This window comes from Populus trichocarpa, chromosome 10 (assembly GCF_000002775.5).
Source record: "Populus trichocarpa isolate Nisqually-1 chromosome 10, P.trichocarpa_v4.1, whole genome shotgun sequence".
Taxonomy (NCBI): domain Eukaryota; kingdom Viridiplantae; phylum Streptophyta; class Magnoliopsida; order Malpighiales; family Salicaceae; genus Populus; species Populus trichocarpa.
The window spans coordinates 9,540,096-9,566,961 of NC_037294.2; the positions used below are offsets into that span (position 1 = coordinate 9,540,096).

The 26,866-nt window shown below is 37.0% G+C and overlaps 2 protein-coding genes across 7 annotated transcripts in view; one reads left to right on the forward strand and one right to left on the reverse strand.

The window, feature by feature from the left end:
- The window catches only part of LOC18102461 (heterogeneous nuclear ribonucleoprotein 1), a 32,068-nt gene extending 7,374 nt beyond the window's left edge, over nucleotides 1–24,694 (forward strand). Inside the window, exons 3-4 of one of the 3 annotated variants that reach the window (XR_008060367.1) lie at nucleotides 22,417–22,679; nucleotides 24,326–24,694. The gene's annotated coding sequence lies outside the window, so the exon portion shown is untranslated. Of the gene's footprint in view, nucleotides 1–22,416; nucleotides 22,920–24,325 lie in introns of those variants that run through there. The other 2 variants (XR_008060366.1, XR_008060365.1) reach the window with 2 other exon arrangements.
- LOC18102462 (uncharacterized) overlaps nucleotides 3,376–26,866 on the reverse strand; it is a 54,440-nt gene continuing 30,949 nt past the window's right edge. Inside the window, exons 1-15 of one of the 4 annotated variants that reach the window (XM_006378259.3) lie at nucleotides 6,668–6,881; nucleotides 6,381–6,536; nucleotides 6,072–6,174; nucleotides 5,863–5,958; nucleotides 5,721–5,776; nucleotides 5,524–5,647; nucleotides 5,282–5,344; nucleotides 5,099–5,158; nucleotides 4,838–4,999; nucleotides 4,638–4,711; nucleotides 4,462–4,555; nucleotides 4,187–4,323; nucleotides 4,004–4,084; nucleotides 3,819–3,924; nucleotides 3,376–3,692 (exon numbers count right to left, since the gene is read on the reverse strand). In XM_006378259.3, coding sequence (XP_006378321.2) covers nucleotides 3,609–3,692; nucleotides 3,819–3,924; nucleotides 4,004–4,084; nucleotides 4,187–4,323; nucleotides 4,462–4,555; nucleotides 4,638–4,711; nucleotides 4,838–4,999; nucleotides 5,099–5,158; nucleotides 5,282–5,344; nucleotides 5,524–5,647; nucleotides 5,721–5,776; nucleotides 5,863–5,958; nucleotides 6,072–6,174; nucleotides 6,381–6,523 — 1,383 coding nt within the window. In that variant the 5' untranslated portion in view covers nucleotides 6,524–6,536; nucleotides 6,668–6,881 and the 3' untranslated portion in view covers nucleotides 3,376–3,608. Of the gene's footprint in view, nucleotides 3,693–3,818; nucleotides 3,925–4,003; nucleotides 4,085–4,186; nucleotides 4,324–4,461; nucleotides 4,556–4,637; nucleotides 4,712–4,837; nucleotides 5,000–5,098; nucleotides 5,159–5,281; nucleotides 5,345–5,523; nucleotides 5,648–5,720; nucleotides 5,777–5,862; nucleotides 5,959–6,071; nucleotides 6,175–6,380; nucleotides 6,601–6,667; nucleotides 6,882–26,866 lie in introns of those variants that run through there. The other 3 variants (XM_024593201.2, XM_024593200.2, XM_052456545.1) reach the window with 3 other exon arrangements.

A 26,866-nucleotide genomic window follows, 5' to 3' on the forward strand; every position in this document is an offset into this window, starting at 1 on the left:
ATTAAACGGTCAGTGGAGATATGACTTCCAAGAAATTTAGTAACAAAAAGACGAGCCCAAGCTTCTAGCTAGCCGAGAAGGTGCCATTTGTTTTCCATGGATCAGAGCAGCACAAGTCTCCCCAGAGGAACAATTTGCTGCGGCCATTAATGCTGCAAGAGAATTAAACCTCGAGCTTTACATGATCTACAAATCAACTTGTTAGGTAATCAAATCTTCTCTTGAACTTATCAATATTTTACTGATCTATAAATAGGTCATTTATATAATCTATTTGTACATAGCAATCCCTATCTAACTATTCAAAACCTTTTGCTTTCGATAACCTAACTACATTAAATTAAATCAATGTGCATGTAAAAGAAGAAATATACATGAAGAAAAAAATAAAGCGAAGGTCAGGAATAAAGTAGCTGGCATAAAAACCATATGGCCTAGCCTGACTTTCAATGGTTTGGCATGTGCTTTCACGGCTTTTGATTAGGACTTGTCTTGCTAGAAATTACTTTCTGGTAGTTAGTGGTTGTGCTATTAGGTGATCGAGTGTATTTATATATTTTAATTTTAGAATTTTTTTATGAATATCATTGATGAAAAAAATAGTATGGCTCTTAATTTTTTTTTGATTTACGTGGGTGTCCGGGCCAGCTTGCGCGCACTACGACTAATCCCACGACCCATTGAACATCTTGCAAACCCAGTGAGAATGTAAGGCACCGCGGGAGTGACAGGTGTGCACAGTGAAGTTCGAACCCGGGTGCAGAGGAAGGGAACAAGCCCCTACCACCGCTAGGCCAATACTTAATTAATATATCATGTCATAGTTTTTTTTGGTGAAATCGAAAATAGATATATAATAAAAAGAGAAAGCATGAACAGTGTGAGCAGAGCTTTAGCTTTAGCTACATAGATTGTAGCCTAGGCATCAGCCTAATTACAATAAATAAATACAAGAAAACCTATAACCCTACTATTTGGCCAAGCAAAAACAAACCCACACTAAATCAGAAATTAAACAGACCATGCCGAAATGCATTCATGATTCCTGTATAGATCAGCACCAGTATATTAAAAGGAAGAGTTGAGATTCCTGATCCATCCTGCAGCAAAGTAAAACAAAAGCTATAGGATATCTTCCCATATTGGCTTTTGATCCTCAAATATCAAGTTGTTCCTAGCATTCCATATAGTCCAGATAATGCTAAACATAAAGCCCCCCCAAACAGATCTTTCAAACTTACAGTGGTTGCCCTGCAAAAGACCCAGCCATTAACATTGAAGGTCGTCAAGGCCATACGACATTACCCAGCTCAAACCTCTCCAAGCTACAATTTTGTTCCATAGTTTCCAAACCACTTGGCAATGCAAGAGGATGTGGGATACAGTTTCTGAATGCTGCTCACAAAAAGGACACCTGTCCTCCTGAGGGCTTAGAACATGCCTCTTCACCAGGAAGGCTCTTGTGCAAAGGCCTTCATTTAAGGCCAGCCATAAAGTCATTTCTGTTTTTGGAGGGCAAATGAATTTCCATACATTTGTGACATAAGTTGTAGAACCAGCATACCTGATTCTTTCAAGTATATCATGTCATAGTTGTTGTGTAATATTTGCTATTTATACAAAAAAGTGGGTGATGATATTCCATTGGAAAAACTGTGTATCCATGTAAAAATTGTGTGCATAAATAAAAGTTTGTGCATGAGAATTCAAATAAAAAGGCTTACTTTCTTCTTATGTTTTCTAGTTGAGCCATTAATTAACACCTCTAGAATTAATTACTTGATTGCGACACCTATATATGTGTTAGACTGTTAGTGGCTAAAGATTGCAGGCTGGATTTCTGCTGACAACAATATTTTCTTTCAGACTACGTATGATAGAACTGTCAGTCCTTCAACTGCAATGTCAAATTAAGAACAATAGTGATAGATTACCTTGGCGTAAACCACACTAAAATCGAAATTCTTTACTTGGAGAGCCATTAATGAGAATTGCCATTTGTGATGCTGAAATACATTCATGAGCTAATGATATCCATTTGTCTCCAAATCCCATATACATTATCACTTCTTCTAAGTAAGACTAGTTAACTGGATTAAAAGCCTTGTTGAAGCCGACTTTCAGCAGAAACCCTTCCCGCCAATCTTTCTTGATACGATGCATAATCTCATTAGCTATCATAAACCCATCCAAAATTTGCCTCCCCGAAATGAAAGTTGTTTGCTGAGGATCGATAATAATAGTCATGATAGGTCATATCCATGACGAGAGCATCTTCCCAACAATTTTGTACACACCATGAATTAAACTGATTGGTCTGAACTCTCATGAATTTTGTTGGGTGTGCGTTCTTAGGCACAGTGTAACATAAGAAATGTTAACACCCTTTGGCATTTTTCCTATTCTGAAAAATTCAAACACCACATGAAATAACTCATCTCCAATCAATGACCAAGTTGCCCTGTAGAAGTTGAATGTTAATCCATCAGGCCAGGAGCCTTTGAGCCATCACAATCCCACACAGCTCTTCTAACTTCATCCATTGTCACTAGCTGTTCCAACTCAGCAGACTGCGTAAGAGAAAGTTTGTTGAACCCATCTAAACCAATCTGTGGCCTTGTAGAACCTGGCTGTTTGAAACTCCAACGTTAGTAAATATTCAACTAAAAATATTTATAATTTTGATATTAGTATATATTATATGAATAGAATGTTTGATACTTCTAATTTTAACGTCAATGAATATTAAGTTTTAAAATTAATTATAATTATAATATTAATATTTTTAACTCTAACGTTAGTGAATATTAAAAGTATTCTCAGCTTTGGCATTGTAGAATACAAATATTCAAGCGTCGGTGAATATTAAGATGATATTTTCAATTCAAGAATATATGGATATTAATCCAAGTGGGTATTTTCAACTTTGGTGTCGTTAATACAAATTGAAAAGATTATTTAGATAAAAAAATATTTTTGTTGAAAATTTAGGAACTATGTTTTATTTTCTTAATGTTCAGGGTATTGGCTCGCTATGAGTCCATTTGCCTTAAACATAAGTAACATACATTTTATAGTTTTATTATTTTGTAAATTTGAGTATGTTAGCCTAATAGGTCTTTTAATGTAAATCAAATCCTCATGGACGTAATAAACTTCTTATTAAGTTCAAATATGCAAAATATTTTTGAGATTTTTTTTTGTGACAATGCTAAAATATATAAAATCTGCATAAGCTTCTAGGTTTGATGATATTTCATTGTTGATTATGATGGCTGAAGAAGAGAGATGCTACACAAGAGATTTAATTGTAGTGATGAATCAGGATTCTAATCCAGCTAGCTCTGATACCATGAAAAGAATCAAGAAGAAAGATTGAATTTGTAGAAATGATTGTTATTGATACTGAACCATGTACTTATATACCAGGAGTCCGCAACTGATTCCTACAAGTCAAGAATCGGTTGCTGCATTGTAGCTTATTCAGCGACATGTTAGGTATTACAATAGAAAGTGAATAAATACATATCTGCTATTCTATATTACTCTGATATTCTATACATGGAAGATTTGATTTCCTAACACGATACAATTTGAGGTGGTTTATATCAGAGAAGGTGTCGATATGCCGATGGAAAACCTTTGTATGGATTACCTAATACTCCGACATTGCCAGGACGTGAAAATACAATCTGCATTATCATATAAGCTCGAATATTAACATGGGAGTAGAGCATCTTTAAATTCCATATATATATATTTTTATTGATTCTAATGTTGTATTCAAAGGAAAGGAATAAATGCAAACCTGCAATTACCTGATAATCCCCAAGGGTATACGACTTGAAACCAGCAGCGCAGTAGTCAAAATAATACTCCCATGTCCTGATGAACTTTTCATCGAATCCCATGGCAAGAATTTTGCTAAGAAAAAGAACGAGAAAAGTTTATTACTGGCGTCATACTCTGCAGAGAACAGAAAAAATCAAATGATTATATCTACCTCTTGTTTTCCAAGAAAGTTTTCCTCCACCTTCTTAACGTATGATAGTAATGACTTCCTATATTTTCCACATGCTCCACGCTGCACAAACAAAACTTACATTAGGATTACAGAATAGTCAAGACAAACTAAAAATTAATTAGAAGAAAGCTTCAAAGTACTGTGTAACAAAGCAAATCATACCAGAGTCTTGATGCTACACCCATGGCTGATGTTATCCTACTTAATGAAGGCAAACATCCACCAGGAAAAATATATTCCCTCATAAAACAAGAACTTCGCCTGTGCTCATCATAACACTCATCTGCTATTGATATAGACTGAGGAATAAACAACCATTTTTACTATTTTGCAATGAGTAGAAAGGTAAAAGAGTTTTCTAGGCTAAATGTTGAAAATGTGGTAATGAAGCACAATGCTATCAGACAATGACATGTCCCTTCCCTTATTTGTCATACCTGTAGAACAAGAAGCCCATCTTCTGCCAATGCTGATTCGCAGCTACTAAAAAAATCCTCCATGTATTCATGACCCACATGCTCTATCATTTCACTAGGAAAATAGATCAAAATTTATGACATCAGTAGTCTGGACGGGATATGGTAGGTATATATCTAGTAAAGATGCATCTTACCAAGATACGATTCTATCGTATTTATAGCCTTTAGGCAATTCACGATAATCACAGAGGAGAAGTCTGATATTATCCTGGTAAAATTAAGAATAGGTTATAAGCTTCAAAATGAAGATATTTGTCTTAAGAAAATCAGTCTGAACAACAATTCAGACACAAGTAGATGCTATATATATCAATAATTATCATCCCATAGATACCTGCAGACCAGCTTCCTTGACTTTCATTTCTGCATATTTCAGTTGCTCCACAGATAGAGTGAGACCCGTGTATTTGCATCCTGTTTGTTTGACAACTTCAATAGCAAAAGTTCCCCAGCCACAACCAATGTCAAGAATTTCATGCTTCTTATCGATTCTTGCCTATGTCGGTTAAAAATAAATACATGATAGTGTATGTATATCAATTAAAATTTGTTAAAAATCTGGTGAAACAGTTAAGAGATTGTATATTACACTCACTTTTTCAATCAGAATAGAGATTTTCCTCAACTGAGCTGTATTCAAGTCTTCATCTTCAGTCTATAATGTAACATCGCATGCAAATAAAATAATCAAAAGATAAGCCATGGCACATAGTGGATGAGATTCCTGCTTTGCATCAAATAAAATAAAATAAAAGCATTGGAAGGATGGGTTTCTGACCTTAAATATTGCACACGAGTACGCCATTGTTTCTCCCAGGAATAGAGAAAAAACCTCGTTACTCTAGAAGAACGAAATGAAAAGGAAGATGTAAGCCTCACTGAAAGATCCTTCACTAACATCAGAATTCTGAAGCGTGGCACTAGCACATGCTAATATATTGCTACAATTTCCACACAATCTATTTTCCCTACAGCGTGGACGTTATTAAACAAAAGAATTAACAAGCTATGATCCCATACCAGGTCATAATGACGAGAGATGTTCCTGCGAGCTTGAGTAAGAGTATTTTGCCTCAGAACATGCTGAAGGAAAAACTTTGCGGAAGCAATACCTGCTGTAAATAACGATGGTGTCCACCAACCCCTATACTCAACCACAGATGAATGTTAGATGATCCGATAGGATCAAAGGAATAAAAAGAAGCAAAATCACATACCTTTTCTTATTCGCCTTGGAGATAGATTTGTTTGCATCTCTGTTCGCAATCAGAACCTAAAATATAAATTTTAATAAAAAATTAATGATATTAAAACCGAAATGAAAAGCACTATATGTTAAAACAACATTATCTATCTCACCATGAAAAGATCTAGAAGACCTTGGTCTTTGTCAGCAAAAGAAAAATCTCCATCAATATAAGCATCTGCAAGGCCTATGTCAGCCCGCGTCATTACCTGACAACGTTTTCTAATCATTGTAATGAAATGTTGAGAATTTCGTGCATTGCCACGATATTGTTGCTTATAATCTTAGCTGAGAAAAAAGGAGACCCACAAGCAGAACGTACCTTCCAGTAAAACTGAGGATTGTGAACTTTGAGAACAACTTCTAGAGAACATTTTTTACTAGTTCCCTCGAAGGTGAAAGTTGAACCCCCTTCCTCCTCTAAGCTGTGACAGCACAGTCCAAATCAAATGACATTAAATTCGAGTTAGTTCCCTCGAAGGTAAAACGTATCATTAAAATAGACAAAAAAAACCCCCTTAGTTTAATTGGTATCGTTGTATTTCTAATTTCTTGCCAATTATATTTATTCATTTTCGAAACACATGTAAACGAAAAAAAAAAAAGTGATCATTTTCGCTAGTGAACTTACATTAAATGGTCAGTGGAGATATGACTTCCAAGAAATTTAGTAACAAAAAGACGAGCCCAAGCTTGTAACCGAGAAGGTGCCATTTGTTTTCCATGGATCAGAGCAGCACAAGTCTCTCCAGAGGAACAATTTGCAGCGGCCATTGATGCTACAAGACTGCAAGAGAATTAAACCTCGAGCTTTATATGATCTACAAATTAACCTGTTGAGTCGCAGCAAACTAAAGAGAAACAGATTAGATAACGAAGAGGAAAGAAACATGCACAAAGAATAATATAAGGATTTACATGGTTCTGACTTGGTCTACGTCCACAAACAAGATGGCAATGATATATTACTATGAAGGAGTATAAATTATAAATGACTCAATCTCTCTACTTGGGATATCCCAGGAGAACATCCAAAAATTAATATACTCTAACTCTTGTATACTAAGAATCTACAAGAGCTTGTTCTATACTTCTCACTAGTGTTTCTCTCTCTAACTTCTCTCTAAAACTTGATGATTAAAACAAGCAAATGAATGCCTATTTATAGTGAAGCTTGAGGGACTTAAGTTTGCAATTAAGCAATCTTCAAAGGATGCAAAAATAAATATCCAATTAACACAAAAAATTCGGCCGGATTATGCCACCGTCCAACTACTGTCATTGTAAGCCTAGTTGTGCTATTGTACACTTAATAAATATGTCATGTCATGTCATGATTGTGGTGTCATGTTTGCTATTTATAAAAAAAAGTCCGTAATGATAATATTCCATTGGCAAAGAGAAGGGCACCTGTTCTTGCATACAAAAAAACTGTGTATCCATGTAAAAACTGTGTGTATAAAAAAATTGTGCAGGCAGCTCATGAGAATTCAAATAAAAAGGCTTACTTTCTTCTTTTGTTTTCTAGTCAATGGAAGTGAGGCATAATTAACACCTCTAGAATTAATAACTTGATCGCGACACCTATATATGGCTATGGTGTAAAGAATTGCAAAGCTGAATAATATATAATTTTTTTTAATATCAATTATTAACTTATATACATAAATTTTTAAAATTCACAGTAAAGTTTTAATTAAAACACATTATCTAAAATATTAAAAAATAAATTTGAAAGTACATAAAATTAAAATGAAAGTAAAAATAAACTCACTATTGTAGTTACATCCTTCGATGTTTTGTAGAATATAATTTATCTATAATCGAATCTGAATCGATATTGTAACAACCCCTCAACCGGGATAAAATAACAATCTCATGTCAACCGGAAAATAAAGTAATTAAATTTTTTCCTTCTCTCAATTCCTCCTTCTTTCACTTGATTCTTCCTTAGATTAGTGTTTTATAAGTTAGACTTTGTAAGTTTACAAGGTTATTCTCTCACTTTTCTTATTTTTTTTCTTTGGATTTTTTTTAATGGTTTTCCCTTACTTTTCTCACTTTCTCTCTCGCCTTTTCTTTTCTTTCTTTTCCTATTATGCTTCTGCCCTGTCAGCAACATATAAAAGGAAGGAAGAACTGATTTGTTTTATTTTTTAATGGCAAATAACCATTTTACCCTTAATGAGTCGTTTTGGTTTTATCTGACAGTTTTTTTTTGTTAGCACTACTAAGCTCCGTTCATTTTAAAATTTTAACCAGATTTTATTTAATATATTTTAAGATCCCTCATAAAATTTTAGTTCAATCTGATGGTCGCATTGAAAATTACATCCAATAACGTAAAACTGATCAAATTGTGTTTTTTCATCAAATTTCTGAAATTCTCCAAAACTTTTGAAATTTTAACCCAAGTTAAAACATCATATTAGAAGGCTCCACGTAAATTTTCAGAATATTTTGATAACTCAATTGAGAATTACGAATTTGTTTTTACATAAAACTAGTAAAAAAATATTAATAAAATCTTGACCTGGGTTATAGCTCACCGAAGCCTTTAACATCCCTCCGCCCTTGACTTCTCATTGATTAAACAAAGTATAAATACAAAACTAAGAGTGGTTGAAGATCCTACAAACTAGGAAGATTACAACTAATCCTATATTTATGAATTACAGCTACAGCTAAATACATTTGAATACATTTGAATAAAATTAACAAGCTGAAAGGAAAAAGTAAGTGAAGCAACTGATTATCTCTGTTATGTCCTCTCAAGATGGAGCTTGGGAGAGAAGTCCAATCTTGTGTTTGTGCATGAGAATTCAAATAAAAAGGCTTACTAATTTCTTCTTTTGTTTTCTAGGTGAGCCATTAATTAACACCTCTAGAATTAATTACTTGATTGCGACACCTACATATTGCTATGGTGGTGTGGTGGTTACCCTATAGTTTCTAATAAGTTTCAATTTCACTCTTCAACTATTACAAAAAGCTCACTTTTTCACGTTCTTCTTTTATTTCTCCTTTTTTTCCCCTCTTAAATCAACAAACATGATGTAAACATTTATAAAACTTAAATAAAATCAAGAAACAAAATAAAACGTAGGCTATTTGATGGACAAAAAAACAAAAAATAGCAGAACTTCTCTGAAATTTTAGAAGCAACATTTGGAAATTATAAAATTTTTAGATAGAAGTGGAATATTGATAAATTTATAGAGAAACATGAAGTTTTTTTCTTCAAATTATTATTATTATTATTATTATTATTATTATTATTATTATTATTATAAAAAGGACTAGTTTTGGTTTACATGTTCATATGAAAAATAAACCAAGTCAATTTGTTTTTTTTTTTTTTTTTAACTTAGTTTGTTGGTTGAAGCATATGTGTTTGGTGGCTAAAGGTTGCTGGTTGGATTTCCCCACACAACAATATTTTCTTTCAGACCACAGATGATAGGATACTAACCTGCGATCCTCTCTCAAGCCCATGTGCTCGAGTTTTGTTGTAATAGGCTCTTTGGTTTTGTTTGTATTTTTTTTTAATATGAGATTTTTTTTTAATCTTATCTTGGGTTAATGATAAATTGATTTTTATATTTTTTATTGTATAATAAAATAAAAAAATTAATTTGACATGGTGAAATTCATAATCCGGGTTGTAGATTTGACAGACTGGCTAAGTTTAACCTGATTCATTTATCTTTTTTTTAATTTGTTTTAAACCTATCCAGTTAACAAGATTATGTTAAGACTATTTGCATATGAGTTAATTTAAAACTCGAGATAAATAAAAAGTTGGGTTGAGAATTTTCAAGTTCGAACCATTGTAACAAATTTAATAATAACACCAGAAAATTTTCCATAATCTAGATATTTTTTTTTTATTTCTAAAAGATTTTGGTCCAACCCACAATAATAGTGCCGGAAATAAACTAATCAAATACAAGATCACCAAATAAAATCAAAATAAAATTCTTTATTTGAAAATAGAATCAAAGTTGTATTCTGAAACGTTTGTGCTACGCAGGAAAAGCCAAAGGCAAGATTCTCACAGATTCCAGTTATTTGTAATAAAAGTTATTGCAGGAGCCTTGTCGTTGTCTAGCTTCGCGATGAACTTTGAAAAAAAATATAGATTTCCAGCGTCTTATTCTTTGAGAGGAAAGATGTAGCTTAAAAAGTTATATCTAGTGTTATGTCACTATAAACTCTAATTAATCAATAAAAATTTTATGATATATGATTAGTTGTGCTAAAAAAAAATATATTATCATTCTTAAAATGTCCTACTTGAAGTCGACTATATTACTAGTTTTATCTTAAATTGCGAAAAGTTTATTGTGTTATGCTATTTATGGTTGACCTATAATATTCCTGACTGTAGCATCAATGAATATTCAACTAAAAATACTTTCAATTCTAGTGTTGGTAAGTATTATACTGAAAGTATTCTCAGCTTTGGCATTGTAGAATACATTTATTCTAGCATTAGTGAATATTAAGACAATATTTTCAATTAAGGAATTGATGGATATTAATCCAAGTGGGTATTTTCAAGTCGGGTGTAGTGAATACAAATTGAAAAGATTATTTTGATAAATAAAAAACTTTTATTTTTGTTGAAAATTTATGAACTATGTTTTTTATTTTTTTAATGTTTAGGGTGTTGGCTCGCTATGAGTCAATTTGCCTCAAAATGAGTAACAAACATTGATGGTTTTATTATTTGGAAAATTTGAGTATGTCAGCCTAATCAGTCTTTTAATTTAGACCAAATCCTCATGGACATAATAAACTTGTTACTACGTTCAAATATGCACGCAGAGTATTTTGAGATTTTTCTTTTTCTGTGACAATGCTAAAATATGTAAAAATACTATTTTGGATTTTTATTTTAGTGAAGAGCAAAATAAAGGGTTTTTTTAGATACTACTAGTTATTTGACTCGTGCTTTACTGCGGGTCGAATAATGTTTTTGGAAAAAAAAAACAATAAATATGCGAGCTTTTCAAATGCATTTTTTTTTTACAAAAAAATCCTGTTTATAAATCAAAAAGCCTATGCATGCCTTTAATTAAATAAATTAAAAACCATCTATGCCAATAAATGCAAAAAAATAAAATAAAAGAAGTGTTAACATGTCTATTTGACTTGCCTACCTGCAGGTCGAAAATGTTTTTTCTAACGCACAACAATTAATATGTAGGTGTTATTAACATGTTTTTTGACATCGCATAAAAAATATAACTGTGAATGAAAAAGTCTCAAGTATATAATAAAATATAGTTAAGATCATATGCGTTAATAAATGTGACAATATTGCAATTGCTACAATGAAATACTGTTTCCTTAATTTTTGTATAATAATTTAACAAAAAAAGTGTAAATACAAAAAAATTACAAAAGAATGAAGATAAGAACAAAAATAATGGTATAAATAGGCCAAGTGTACAGTGATAAATATTACAAGTTTAAAGAATAAAAAATAATATTTTTTTTCCAAAAAAAAGTGTAAAAAAAAGGAAAAACTAAAAAAATATTACAAAAAATAAAGATAAAAAATGATAATAAATTAATAGGTCAAATATAAAATGATAAAAAAGTCAAGTATAAAGAAAAAAAATATAAGAAAAACTTAAATTTGTAATCCGAATTGTGAGGGCCTTAAATTTGGAACTAAACATCTCTTGATTGTCTTCAAGTCCCCTGTTGATATTAACAATGAAGAACGAGTGCTCTAATCTCTTAGTTACTTGTCCTACGAAACAATCCATTAGGATGATTGAGGTATCGCGGACCCGGAGTTAAACTTGAACAAGATATGTTTACTGCAAGACGTAGGACACAATCTTTTATTCGAAGTCAAAATATTTGCAATTACATGCTCTGAGGCCTCACCATCCTTAACACCACGCAGCAAATCATCTGACTTGACATGTTGCTGAGTGTTGTAACCTATTTTTGGGTCCCCACAAAATATATATAAAAATATATAGCCAAAAGAGGTTAGAAAAATAACAGGAGGCAGAAACGCTTTGAAAATGGTTGAAAAATTGGTCAATAAGGTTAAAAATACAAAGATTGAATTTTTGATAATATATTCTTGAGGGAGGAGAGCCCTGTTGAGAAGGAAAATTTGAAATTTGAGGAGAAAAGCCCAAATTTGGATATTTATGGACTTAATTGGATTTTTAAATGAATTTATAGGAGATTTGATTGTAAGAAAAATTGATTTTTAAGTCAATTTGGGCTTTAATTAGAAGAAATTTAAGTTCTGGGGCCAAAATATATTTTTTAGGAATTTATTAGGTCAAATCAGGGGCCTAATTGCATAAATATTGAAGTTTAAGGGCCAATTGGGGACTTAATTGAGAAAATCCGAAACCAGGGACCAAATTGGAAGAGGCGCGTAAATTGAGGGGCTGGAATTAATTGATTCAGGGGCCTAATTGAAGAAATTGGAAGTTTGTGATCAATTAAGGGCTCAATTGCATAAATCAGAGGCCAAGGACTAAAGTGAAAAACGCGGCCAACAAGAGGGGCGGAGACCGAAATTGGCAGGGATGCAATTGAAAGAAAAAAAAAGATGATTAAGGGCTGATTTGGAATTTGGCGCGTTCTGGCGCCACATTCAAATGAAACGGCGTGTTTTCTCCAAAACGACGCCGTTTCATACATTAAAAAAAAAAAAAGAAAAAGAAAGAGCAGAACGGTGTCGTTTTGAACGACACTGTTCATCTTTCTTCTTCCCCCCGAACATGCAGCGGGGAAGAAGGAAAAAGGGTTGCTTTAATTTGAATATTTTGCCGGCCACTCTCTCGCCTGGAGCCCACCGACCGGACACAATGGCCGACCACCCACCGCGCACCTGCCAGAAAACCGGGGAGGGGGGCCGAACCTTGGCAGTCGCGCCCAATGGCCGACCAGCCGGCTGCTCCCCATGCTCCACAGCGAAAAGCCACTCACTTGGCTCTATAAATAACAACCAACACAGCAGCAATGAGGGGGGGGGGGAGAAGAGAACAGACGGGGAGAAAAAAAACGAGAGGAGGGAAGAGAGGGGAAGAAACGAAAAAACAGAGGAAAGAAAAACAAAGGAGAGAAAAACAAAAGGCAGAAAAAAAGAGAGAAAACAGAGGGAACCAAAGAGAGGAGAGAACGAACCGAAAGGGAGAGGAACCGAAATATAAGAAGGGAAAGCTGCAAACGGGTAGAAAAACTTGGAAAAAACGTAGCACCGCCGTTCGAAAGGGTAGCGCCGCTGCTTGGAGCCGCCGTCCATGAGCCAAGACACCGCCACGGGCCTCCGCCACAGCACCGCCAGCGACGCAGCAAGACACCGCCTCTGCGCCAGGTAACTCTTCTCCACCCTCACTCTTGTTTTTTGTTTCCTTTTCTGCATGCAGAACGAATAGCGTTCTGCATGCAGGGGTGGGGGGGAAATAATTCCCCCCGCCCGTTTTGGTTGCTGGGCCAGGCGGATCCTGGCCCAACCCCGCCTTCTGGGCCGGGCCTGGCCTGGCCCAGAAGGGGAATACTAGTTTTTTGGGCCGAGATCGGCCCAATCCATTTTGGGCCGAAATCGGCCCAACACCTTTGGGGCTGAGTCCAGCCCAACTGGCTGGGCTGGCCCAGCCCAGCCCAATTTAATTTTATATTATGTATTTATTTGTTTGTTGCATTATATATATATATATTTGGGATTAAGAATTCAAAAATTCTAAAAAAATCTTTTTGTCTTCTTTTAGTATTTGGGATTAAGAATTTATACATAAAACGTATTCCTGATATTAAAAATATGGTTTTTTTATATAGATATTAGAACGGTTAGGTTTTACCCGATAAGATAAGGACCTCCTTATTAAGGAGGACTTTTCTTGAACCATAGAAGGACTAACATACATAGACATTAGAACGGTTAGGTTTTACCCGATAAGATAAGGACCTCCTTATTGAGGAGGACTTTTCTTGAACCATAGACGGACCAACATATATAGACATTAGAATGGTTAGGTTTTACCCGATAAGATAAGGACCTCCTTATTGAGGAGGACTTTTCTTGAACCATAGATGGACCAACATACATAGACGTTAGAACGGTTAGGTTTTACCCGATAAGATGAGGACCTCCTTATTGAGGAGGACTTTTCTTGAACCATAGACGGACCAGCAACTAGGAAACACAGCGAGACCTTGAATTTTATCAGACAAATAAACAATGCAGCTTACCTTAGGTAGGGCGTATTTGGGGTGCTAATACCTTCCCTTTACGCAACCAGTCCCCGTGCCCAATCTCTGAGACCAGTTAGGGTTCCTAGTGACCAAAATACTAGGTGGCGACTCCCACACCATTTTTCACTGCTAAGAGACAAAGAACTCCTTGTCTCACCATATTTACCAGATATATACACCCCCATCACACATTCGAGGGTGGACGATCGCCGCGACGTCGCTCACGCGCGACACTGAGCATCATAGAGATACTTGTTCATCGTTCTCTTCCAGATCATTGTTATAGATGTGAAAGCCCAATGGTATTACTTTTTCTTTTGTGGCGTTGATTCCAAAGACTAAGGGGCCAAACATATTCTCTCAATTCCGGCCTATTAGCTTGATTCATGGATTATACAAAATAGTGCCAAAACTTTTGTCTACTAGCCTTCGGAGTATTCTGTTAGATGTTATTAGTATCAACTAGTCAGCTTTCATTGCCTGGCGTCAGATTTTAGATGGATTCATGATGTTAACGAGATTGTTCGTGGCATTTATCTATATAGGAAATATTATAGGTATACTATATAGGAAATTTTATAGTCATACTCTTGTGTTGTAACCTCCACCATTACTATTGTATATTGCCCTACACATATATATATAGAAAAGGTTGGTTAACCAATAGATCAAGCCTCCCAATTGTTCTCAACTTGGTCTCAGAGCCTTTTGCCATCAGAACTCTTCTCTCCCTCCCCCCTGCAAATGGCCTCCTCTCTCCCTCTCCTAAATGGAATCTGCTGCTGCTGTCATCGCCTTCTCCCCCCACCAAACCGGCGGTGCATCCCAGCCAGCAAGCCCCTCAGAATTTGTTGCTGCTGGTTCTTTCTCCCACCAGCAGCAGCCCCAACCTGTAGAGCAGAACCATGGTTACTTCTCCCATGTTTTTGTCATACCTCCTCACATCATGAGGACAACAACTCCTTCTATCATTGTGTTGTCCAACACTTATCAAGTGGTCTCATTGAAGCTTACGACCACCAACTATCTCTATTGGCGAATGCAGATGAAGCCATATCTTCTTGGTCAAGGTGTTTTCCACTTTATCGATTGCTCAGTGCCGTGTCCTCCCTCTCATGTTTTTTACTGTTCTGATGGCTCTTCTTCGGAATCAACCCCTCTTTTCTCCATTGGAAGTAACATGATCAGCTTATTTTAAACGTGTTACTCTCCTCTCTCTCCATGGACGTCCTGCATCTTATGGTAGATTGTCAGACTTCTTCTTGTGTTTGACGCACTCTTGAGAAAACACTCGCTTCTCCATTGAATTCTCACACTATACAACTTCATGGGTTTTTTCAAGATCTTCGGCAAGGAGATGCTTCGGTTACTACATACATGCAACACGTTAAGTTATTATTTGATGAATTGGCTGCTGCTGGCCGGCCCCTCTCTCTTGAAGACTACAACCTCTATATATTTCATGGTCTTCATAGTGAGTTTAAAGACTTGGTAACTAATCTCGTGACCAAGGCAGAACCGCTGTCATACGCGGTCCTTTACAACCATCTTCTTACGCATGAGTTTCTGCATAAGACTTCTCTTCCATCCTTAGCTGCAAATCCACCTCTGCTGCCCTTTGCTCATCTTGCCCAGCAGCAGCACAACTCCAGTTTTGTCCGTCACAGAGGTCGTTCCCCTGATAACTAGCGCTCCAACAGCAACAAGTACAACAGCTATGACAGGTCTGATTTTCATGGTTCTCATTTCTCTACTCCCACGGACTAGAAGCAGGGTCATTGGCAGCAGCCTAGACGGCCTGCTGGTGGGCAATGGTCTCCTTACCGGTCCTTTGAGCATAACGTTAAGTGTCAGCTATGCTTTTCCTTCGGCCACACAACCCTATAATGTGTTCACTTTCGCAGCAGTGGTCACCAACCCTCTACTTATCTTGCTGTTGGTCCGGTTTCTGCCCCTACTTGGTTCCTGGACACCGGTGTGAACCACCACGTTACGCCTGATCTTATGATTCTAACCGACTCTGCACCTTATCTTAATAATGATCACTTACATGTTGGTAATGGTAAGGGTCTATCCATATCCCATATTGGACATACCATGTTACATTCCCCTAAACACACCTTTACATTATCTAATGTTCTCCATGTTCCTCACATTACCAAACCATTACTATCTGTTCAAAAATTTTGTCGTGATAATAATATTTATTTTGAATTTCACGCCACTATCTTTTATGTAAAGGATCTCACCACCAAATCAGTGCTCCTTTCCGGTCAGAGCAATGATGGTCTTTATGTTCTCTCTAAGTCTTCTGCCACCACCATTCCTCAAGCTTATTGGTCTCCTTGTGTCTCTATCACTGCTGATCTGCGGCATCGTCGATTGGGTCATCATACTTCTTGTATTTTCAATTTGTTAGTTTCCAAAAATAAAATAATGTGTACTTTTAGGCGTTCTCTTGTTCAATGTCAAGCTTGTCCGCTTGGCAAGTCTTCGCGTTTGTCTTTGCGACCTATGGGTCACAAAGCTTCTACTACACTTGATTTAATATTCAGTGATGTTTAGGGTCCTGCTTCTATGTTTTCCTCTGGTAGTTTTCGTTACTTTGTTATCTTTATCGATGCGCATACAAAATATATATGGTATTATCCTCTTGTTGCCAAATCAGATGTGTTTTCTATATTTCAACGTTTCCAACTACTTGTTGAGCGTTAGTTTTCCCGTAAAATTAAATCCGTTCAAACTGATTAGGGTGGTGAATATCGCAAGTTATACAGTTTCTTTCAAACTATCGGTATTCATCACAGATTAATTGAGTAAAATGGCAACATTGAGTGTCGCCATCGTCATATTGTTAAAACAGGTCTTACCCTCATAGGACAATGTAGTGCCCCGTTATGATTTTGGAATTATGTATTTGAATCATCAGTATATCTCATTAATCACATGCCCACACTTGTCCTCCAAAATCAGTTTCCTTTAGAATGTTTGTTTAATCGTACTCTTGATTATGATTTTTTACATAATTTTAGGTGTCTCTATTTTTCTTTTTTGCGTCCATACCATGCTCATAAGTTGGATTCCTGTTCATCTCCATGTGTGTTCTTAGGGTATAGTTCCTCTCATCTTGGTTATCGTTGTCTTGATTTAGCGTCTCAACGTATATACATCTCCCGTCATGTTTGTTTTCATGAAAATGTTTTTTCGTTTGCTAATTTTGAACAGATAGCTCCGCCCACATCCACCTCTACCTAGCCTACACACTTGCCCACCTTGATTACCTCCTCCATTTTTCACCCAGCAGACCCGCCAATCACCCCTCTCAGTGGCTTTGCTGCACTTCCTGCCCCACAAACACAGCCACCACATTCCCCCCTTTATCTGCCACCATACCACCATCCCACAGCCCTGCCCTTACGTCACCATGTGTATATTTTTCTGATGATCATTATGCAGGCACAAATTCTCCTTCTTTAGAATGCATCTTTCTAGGTCTGTTACTACCGTCAGCACAGATTCTGCAGTAGGAGGCTCTCTTTCATCTGCTGCTGCGAACTCAGGTTCTTTGGCAGATCCCTATGCAGATCCGTAACTCTTTGTTGATCTCTCCTCTTATCCACTTCAGCAGCTTCCCAGTTCAGAGTCTTCTCCCCCTCGATTTGCTGCCCGTCAGCATTCGATGGTTCTTCGCCCATGGCTGCCAAAAACTGCACTTCTCACAGCATCTGCAGCCTCTTTTGCTGCACCTATCTCTTAGGTAATGTCCTCTCATACCTCTGAGCCCATTGCCTTCTCTTGTGCTAACAGGTATAAGGCATGACATGGTGCTATACGCGATGAAATTCAGGCCCTACACTCCATTAACACCTGGTCCTTGGTTCCCTTTCATCCTTCGATAAATGTTGTTGGTAGTCGGTGGGTGTACAAGATAAAGCGTCGTGTGAATGGCAGTATTGAGCAATATAAGGCACGTTTGGTTGCAAGAGGCTTTACTCAGTAAGAAGGCATCGATTATTCTGAAACTTTCAGTCCAGTTGTTAAGCCAGCGACCGTCATATTAGTCTTCTCCATTGCGGTCTCAAGCAATTAGAAGATCCATCAACTTGATATTCATAATGCCTTCTTTAATGGTGTTCTTGCTAAAGAGGTCTACATGAAACAACCACCAGGCTTTGTTGATTCTGCTCTTCCCTCTCAAGTGTGCTGGTTGCATAAATCTCTATATGGTTTAAAACAGGCCCCACGGGCATGGTACACTCGTCTGATTGACTTTATGCTTTCTGTTGGTTTTCATGCTTCCAAGGTTGACACCTCTTTATTTATCTTGTCTGTTGGTGTCGATATCTTTTATCTTTTGGTTTATATTGATGACATTCTGCTTACAGGTAGCAACTCGACTATGCTTCACCGCCTAATACAGTTACTTAGTTCAGAGTTCAAGCTTCGTGACTTAAGCAATGTTTACTATTTTTTGAGCATTGAGGTTCAATCCATTGCTATGAGTTTGATCTTACGACAACATAAGTATATCTTTGACATCCTCGCTCAGGCTGGTATGACTTCCTACAAACCGGTTGATACGCCTATCTCTACTTCCAAAGTCACTATAATGCCAGATCCCTTGTTTTCTAATCCTACACAGTTTCATCAGATTGTGGGTGCTCTTCAATATCTCACTTTTACAAGACCAGATATCTGCTTTGCAATCAATAAAGTCTGTCAGTTTATGCATGCTCCTACAGATTCTCATTGGGGTGCCGTTAAATGTATTCTACGTTATCTACAGGGTACGACCACCTATGGCTTACATATCACTCGTGGTTCCTCCTTTGATCTACATGGCTTTACAAATACAGATTGGACAGGTAGTACTGATGATCACAAGTCAACGGGTGGTTATCTTGTCTTCTTTGGTCAGACGCCGATTTCATGGAAATCAAGCAAGCAATGCACAATTGCTCGCTCCTTCACCGAAGCTGAGTATAAAGCCTTGGCAGATGGCACTGTTGAGGTTATTTGGCTTCAGTATCTATTGAGAGATCTGCAGATTCATTCTGTTTTTGCTCCTACTATTTGGTGTGATAATCTTGGCGTTACTTATTTATCTGCAAATCCTATCTTTCATGCTCGTACTAAACACGTTAAGGTTGACTATCATTTTGTACGAGACCGAGTTACGAAGAAAGAGATTCAGATTCACTTTATCTTCTCTCACGATCAACTTGCCGATGTTCTTACTAAGTCGCTTCCTACTGCTCCGTTTACTGCTTTTCGATTCAAGCTTCAGGTCGATCCTCCACCCTTAGCTTGAGGGGGCATATTATAGAATGTATCCATATAGAAAATATTATAGGTATATTATATAGGAAATATCATAGTCATACTCTTGTGTTGTAACCTCCACCATTATTATTGTATATTGCCCTACACATATATATAGAAAAGGATGGCTAACCAATAGGTTGAACCTCCCAATTATTCTCAACTACATTCGTAGTAAGGGGGCACAATTTCTTATTGAAGGTGGATTTTCACAAAGCTTTCAAATCGATTTTATGGGAGCACATTGATATTACTATGAATTTTATGGGATTTGATTCTCTATGGAAAAAATTGATTTTTGAATGCTTGTCCACCTCTAAAATGGCCATCTTGATCAACGGCTCTCCTAGTAGAGAATTCGGTCTAGAGAAGGGTCTAAGGCAAGGGGATCCTCTTTTTTCTATTTTCTATTTGACATAGCAGTACATTGTTTGACTATTTTATTTAACAAGGCTTCAAATTCGGGTTATTTCAAGGGCCTCCAGACTACTTTAGGGCACCATATAACTCATTTGTAATATGCAGATGACACTCTGATATTCTTGCCAAATGACTACTCTTCTATGCTGCATGCCAAGAGGATTCTTTGCTTGTTCGGGATCATCTCAAGTCTATGCCAAGAGGTAGCTACTGTTTCTATCACTCTGATGCAAAGTTTAATTGAAATCACCAACTAAAAACAATGGTATCCCAAAGGCAGCCTGCAGAGTGATGATTTCCTCCCACAATAGTCATCTATCCCTGATTGAACACCTGACATAAACACCTACTACTGCACAAGAAATTAAATTTGTCTGAGCACAATAATACTATGTGTTATTGATTATGATGAATCAATAATGTACAATAATACTACTATCAGAAAGTTGTCTTCAGAATTATTTTTTTCTTTCAATTTTCCTAACAAACTTGGACTAATAGACAATTAGACTAGACCATTCTTTGCCTCCCCAGTAATGCAGGGGAAAAGGCAACTAAACATGACGATCTAGAAAAATAAATTATAGCAACAATACCCATACTGAGCCTTTTCTGATTTTTCAAAGCCAATAAATAAATTATGGCCTCTTTTTTTATCAATTATATTAGTTAAAAATTTAATAAAATTAAGTTATGAAAATATTACACAGTTGACCGTTCTCTTGTGACTCTCTTCACGTGTAAAATTTCCTCTCAAAATAAATCACTTGCTTGCCGGGAAGCTCTGCTCAACGGTCTTCAGCTAGGGGCCCAGAGTAAGAAGTGACATCAATTTTTAGAGATAAAAGACAATAAATTTTCTCAAGCTCCAAATTGTCTGTTTCCTGTTTAGCTGAAGCCCGTATAAAGCTTAAAACAACTGCATCTGTATAAAACTGGAAGAGAGACCACACTTTGGAATTCGGATTTTAGGCAGACTAGGAGATGATGCGGAAACGTCATTAGCACTCTTGTTGTCTCTCTTGTGTCTATGAAAGACATATCTCGCAATCTCAAGTTGGTAAAGTGACATATATGAGAACACAAGAATTGAAATTCCTTTCGATTGAAGATCAAACTCAAAAACACTGTCAAATAATCAATAGATTGGTTGTTCCTTTACAAGAAAATTTCCAGCCAAAAACAAAATGTGATGATTAGCCCCAAAATCAGAAGGCTTTAAAACCAATTAATGAAAAAAATGGGGGAAATGGACAATTGGGGGGGGGGGGGGGGTCGAGGAATGACAAAAATTAATTCCAGGAAACACGTACAAAATTTCAAACAGATATAGAACAGAGATCATCAAAGACTTGTCTGATGTTAGGCCTCTCATTTTGAGGAAGAATGCACCTGAGCGATATGGCAAGCAAATCATCCATTGCCTTCGTTGGTTCTTCCCCACCTGCAATATCTCTATCAATACAGTCCATTTGTCCACTGCATGGAATGATATTCATCAATACAGTCCATCTGTCCACTATCTTGAGATCCCGACGGGTTTTGTAATGGATATAGCACTCCTGTGTTCCCAGGAGTGCTATATCCATTGCCCAATGTATGGAATCAACCTTAAATGATTCATCATTCCATATCACGAGTATTCCGTCAACACAATTAACTGAATCTACCGTGAACCACCTAACCTTCTGATCATTCCAAATTCCATTTACAAAACCCGTCGTGCAGGATCTCAAGATAGTCGGAGAGTTGCGGTGCTCTAATCTTTTAGTTGTGGTAGAATATATCATTATTAGCCTGCTAAATAACATGGCAAATCTTTCTAATCCCCCCATCCTTAATTAGTTACTTGTCCTACGAAACAATCCATCAGGATGATTGTTATATCTAGAACAAGATATGTTTACTACAAGGCGTCAGACACAATCTTTTATTCGAAGTCAAAATATTTGCAAATCTCCTCAAGCAAATGGTCCTCATGGTGGACAGGTTGGATATGGTGGTGGTTATGGTAGTTCTCAGGCTCGAAAAGCCCAACAACAGTGATTTGTGAACACCTTGGTTGCCTACTAGGTCTACATCTTTGTTTGTGGGCGTGTCCAGCTGTTCTCAAGAGGTTCTCCTAAGATTTCTTGCTCCCAGCACCAGGGGGGAGGCTCAAATTGGATGATGCACTTTGGGAATGGTTGGACTGCTTAAATCCCAGTAGTTTGCACTATCTATTTTGCTAGTCTATAATAAGTAGCTCAAGGCATACTAGATGCCCTTCTTATTTAATGTTTGCTTATTGAGTGTAGTTCTTAATTCGGCGTGCTTACAATTATCTGCTAGCTGTTCTGGAACTTTTCAGCTCTCTATCATAGTGTTTAATCTACTGCGCATATAATATCTGTGTTGGTTTGATCTCAGATATGTATTTGTTTATGTTATCTTCACTAGTGCGCACCTTTTGGTCTGTTTTTGACTGGGAATAAGATGCTAGAGGCGAATTCTAGAACTTGATTTGCTTGATTTGATATGACAAGTAGGCTTACTGAGATTGAATTGAGAGTTATTAACTGATAGCAGTGGAGCTATAAGCACTTGGGTTGATCACTTCGTAAATGGGTAGCGTTAATCGTAGTGGTAGTTGACACTTTGAAGATGCATAATCATTTTCCCCCTGTATTTGCCCTTGTGTTGTACAGGAGGAGATGCCCAAGTTCTAAGGTGGAGTCAAAGTGTCCACTCATGGCTGAACCCGAGCTTCCTAGTGGGGGTTGGTCAGCGTGGAAGTGAATTTGAAGAGGACTTGTCAGTTGGATTTGTGATTAACCCAAGAAAGGCTTTTTCCAGCTAGGTGATGCCACTGTCACCCTTTCTTGCAGATTCTTGGCATTGGAAGTCATAAATTTCTCGATCATTCCGATTTCTTTTGGACTGATGGATATGTAAGACAAAAGAGCTTGCGGTATGTTGGCTTAATCAGTTAGCTGTGTTATATGTCAAAGATCTTACTACCTAATTGCGTAGGCTAGATAGTTATGCGCTGGACTAGATTGGGTTCCAATTGTTCAGAGCACCAGAAACATTATCAATAGAAAATGCTCGTAGATCTTGGAATGCCATTGATGGCTTTAATTACATTTTATGGCAACTTATCTTTATTAGGAAACAAGATAAATGTGCAAATGGTGTTTTGCTCGTCTAATTTGATGCATTTTCCTACTACTGATAAAGAGTCTTGTGATGTTTTAATCTTATTTAAGAGTTGCCACCACCCATGATTTTCTTCTCCGATGGGTGGATTGTTTGTTTTTTATAACTCGGTGGAAATTCTCTGTTTGATTCCAAAATTTGTATTCTGTGGTTGGACATTCCCTTTTGATTCTGATTTTCTGGAGACTTTTTCTGAGCTGTATTGCATCCATTTATTGGTTTGAGTGAAAAATTTTGGTCAGGCGTTTCAAATTGCACGATTATTTTTAAGAAACATCCTTCACACTATGTTTTTTGCTGATATTTAGTGTGTAGGATGTTCTGTCCCTTCAGTTTTACAGTTCAACTATTAGCAACATGTCATTTGGAGTTGAATATGCTGAAGTGATTGCAAAGCGGTGGCTTGGGCGTTCTGTAAATTGCCAAGACATTAGAACAATCATTGTCCTACTGTTTTTGTTTGGTCCAATCCCCTGTGCTTGTGCTTCATGCTTTGATATCAAATACTTGATTGTGGACAGAATAAAATTTGTGTGGATGCCATGTGATTCTTCGTTTCTTCTAGTAACCACCATGTTTTTCTGTCTTATATTCGAAAGAAAGCAGTTCACTTTTCATCAATCGTCACCTATTCAATTTAGAATCCGAATTGTCAGGGCCTTAAATTTGGAACTAAGCTGCTTATATCTCTTGATTGTCTTCAAGTCCCCTATTGATATTAATAATTAAGAATCAGTGCTCTAATTTTTTAGTTTTTTTTTTTTTTTTGATACTAGTGACGATTACAGATCAAACATTTTAGTTTAATTAATCTCCTCATCCTAAAAAAACTAAAAAAAAACAACTGTTTCGAGCAGTTCATATAGCCTACAAGATACATTGCAAGCAACTGTCTTAGCATCTCTTCCACCAAATTAGGCATGCACCAAGTGAATCCAAGCCAAGCCATGAAATGATTCCAAAACTTTCATGAAACATGACAATGTAGAAATAAATGATGCACTTGCCCTATTTCAATATGATATAGAGGGCACAAAGCTTGATTCGGTTGGATTAGATGCCTACATAGCAATAGACTTCTTGTGCAAATTTTATCTTGTAGAACCAGCCATAGGAACATCTCAATCTTAGGAGGAGGGAGACCTTTTCATAGCAAGTTTGCAAAAGAAAATGAACCTGGGAATTCCAGCTGGTCAATTAGATTATTGGCAAACCGAACAATATAGATTTCATCACTAGAATGTTCCCATCTTTTTTAATCTTCCTTACTTGTATTCATGTTTACTAATGACAACAAAGCACATAGCTGTATCAGTTGTATCTCCTCAAAAGGCCGAAGTGGCCTTGTCCATTCAAAATTCCACTTCATGGTCTCTAACGTGTTCTCCCTCATTGCAGCTAAACAAATGGAAGGTTGTGCTGAAATTGCATATAGTGATGGGAAACAAATGTTAAGAGGGCCAGCTGCCATCCACTTGTCTTTCCAGAATTGGATTGTCCCCCCATTACCAATTGTGTAACTGCTCTTCAAGGACGATGAAATTGTTGTGTCTGAATTAATGATTGAGTAGATTCCCTCCACGTAGCTGACAATGGTCTGTTGAACAGAGGAAGTCCATTTTCAAAAGCAGGGCAGTATGTTGTGCTGATGAAATCCTGCCACCAAAGCCACTTGAACAACAATGCTTTATTCTTCCCTTGTAATGACCCCAATCCTAAACCTCCTCTGTTTTTGGACCTAATTACAACACTCCAAGCCACTTTGCACATTTTCTCTCCATGTGAAACACCACCCCCAGAAACTTTTGTTGGATTGATGTAAGCACCTTGGCAACCCCCTGCGGCAACAGAAATATTGACATACAATAAAGTGGCAGGGAGGAGAGAACAGTCTTGATAAGGCAGACACGTCCTTCTAAACTTAGAAATCTTCCCTTCCATCTTCCCAGTCTAGTGCGGGGAATTTATTAACAACCGGCTTCCAAGTTGAAATTCTCTTCGGATTTGCACCCAAAGATAGTCCCCAGTATCTGATGGCAATGTGTCCCATTTACAATAGATTACATTCGTCATACCAGCCGTATAATCTTCATCAAGATTAATACCAACAAAAGAGCTCTTATGAAAGTTAACTTTCAGTCCTGATGTCAACTTGAACCACCGTAGGATCCTTTTAACATTAACTAAAAAGATATAACCAAAGTGTGGTCTGTATATTGGAGGTGACTGATTGACTGACCATTTCCAAACTCAATACCCTGAAAGTATTGTGCTGCCGAAGCCCTTTGAAAAAGAACTTACAGTCCTTCAACTGCAATGTCAAACAACAATGGTGATAGACGTAAACCACGCTTCCTGACCACCTTTTTTGATACAATATATAACCTCATTAGCTATCATAAACCCATCCAAAATTTGCCTTCCTGAAATGAAAGCTGTTGGATGAGGACCGATAATAGTAGTCATGATAGGTCGTATCCGTGACAAGAGCAACTTCCCAACAATTTTATACACACCATGAATCAAACTGATTGGTCTGAACTCCATGAATTTTGTTGGGTGTGCATTCTTAGGCACCAGTTTAACATAAGAAGTGTTAACACCCTTTGGCATTTTTCCTATTCTGACAAATTCAGACACCACATGAAATGACTCATCTCCAATCAATGACCAAGCTGCCTTGTAGAAGTTGAATGTGAAGCCATCAGCCCAGGAGCCTTTGAGCCATCACAATCCCACACAGCTCTTCTAACTTCATCCATTGTCACTGGCTGTTCCAACTCAGCAGACTGTGTAAGAGAAAGTTTGTTGAACCCATCTGAACCAATCCGTGGCCTTGTAGAACCTGGCTGTTTGAACAGACTTGAAAAATAAGCAGCAGCAGCAGCCTAATTGTATGTGGTGTAGTGTGTGTTACCCTGTCAAATAAAATCTTTGTTATATTGTTTCTTCCCCTTCTAATAGTGGCTGTTAAGTGGAAGAATTTGGTGTTTCTATCTCCCAGTTTACACCAAGTCTGTCGAGACTTTTGCCTCCAAATTAATGGCTTCCACATATTTACTCATTGTCCACTATTCAGAGCTAAGTTCATGCCATTCAAAGATCTCCTGATGACTCAGAGAACGACCCTCCCCTTCCTTTTCCAGCTGCTAGAGTCTGCTTTGAATCTGTAAAAGCCTCTCATCCTGATTACCAAAAGAGTTCTTATTCCATTTCCGGATAGTAGATGCCAAATAACTAAGCTTTCTTAATAAGCTGAATCTGCCAGCATGCTCAGCACAGGGTTTAGTCCAGGAGAGTTTGAGGTTCTCAAAAAATAAAGGGTGCTCCAGCCAGCAGTTGAGAAACCGAAATGACCTCCATCCCCAGTCTTGATGCTTCATTCCCAACAACAGTTAACAGTGGTCCGACAAGCCTCTACGAAATCGATAAAGCATCAGTCCTGAAAATTGTAGATGACATTCTGGAGTAGCAAAAGCTCTATCACGACGGCTCATCGACTATCCTCGAAAGCGAGTGTATCGATGACCATTTAATGGATACTCCAGGAAGTTACACTCGCTAATAAAGTCTCTAAATTCATTTGCTCCTAGCTGATTCAGGTAGTTACTGTTTCTATCACTCTGATGTAAAGTTTAATTGAAATCACCAACTAAAAACAATGGTATCCCAAAGGCAGCCTGCAGAGTGATGATTTCCTCCCACAATAGTCATCTATCCCTGATCGAACACCTGACATAAACACCTCCTACTGCACAAGAAAATTTTGTCTGAGCATGTGTTCCCAGGAGTGCTATCCATTGCCCACTGTACTCAATGGAATCAAACTTAAATGATTCATCATTCCTTATCACGAGTATTCCGCCAACACAATTAACTGAATCTACCGTGAACCACCTAACCTTCTGATCATTCCAAATTCCATTTACAAAACCCGTC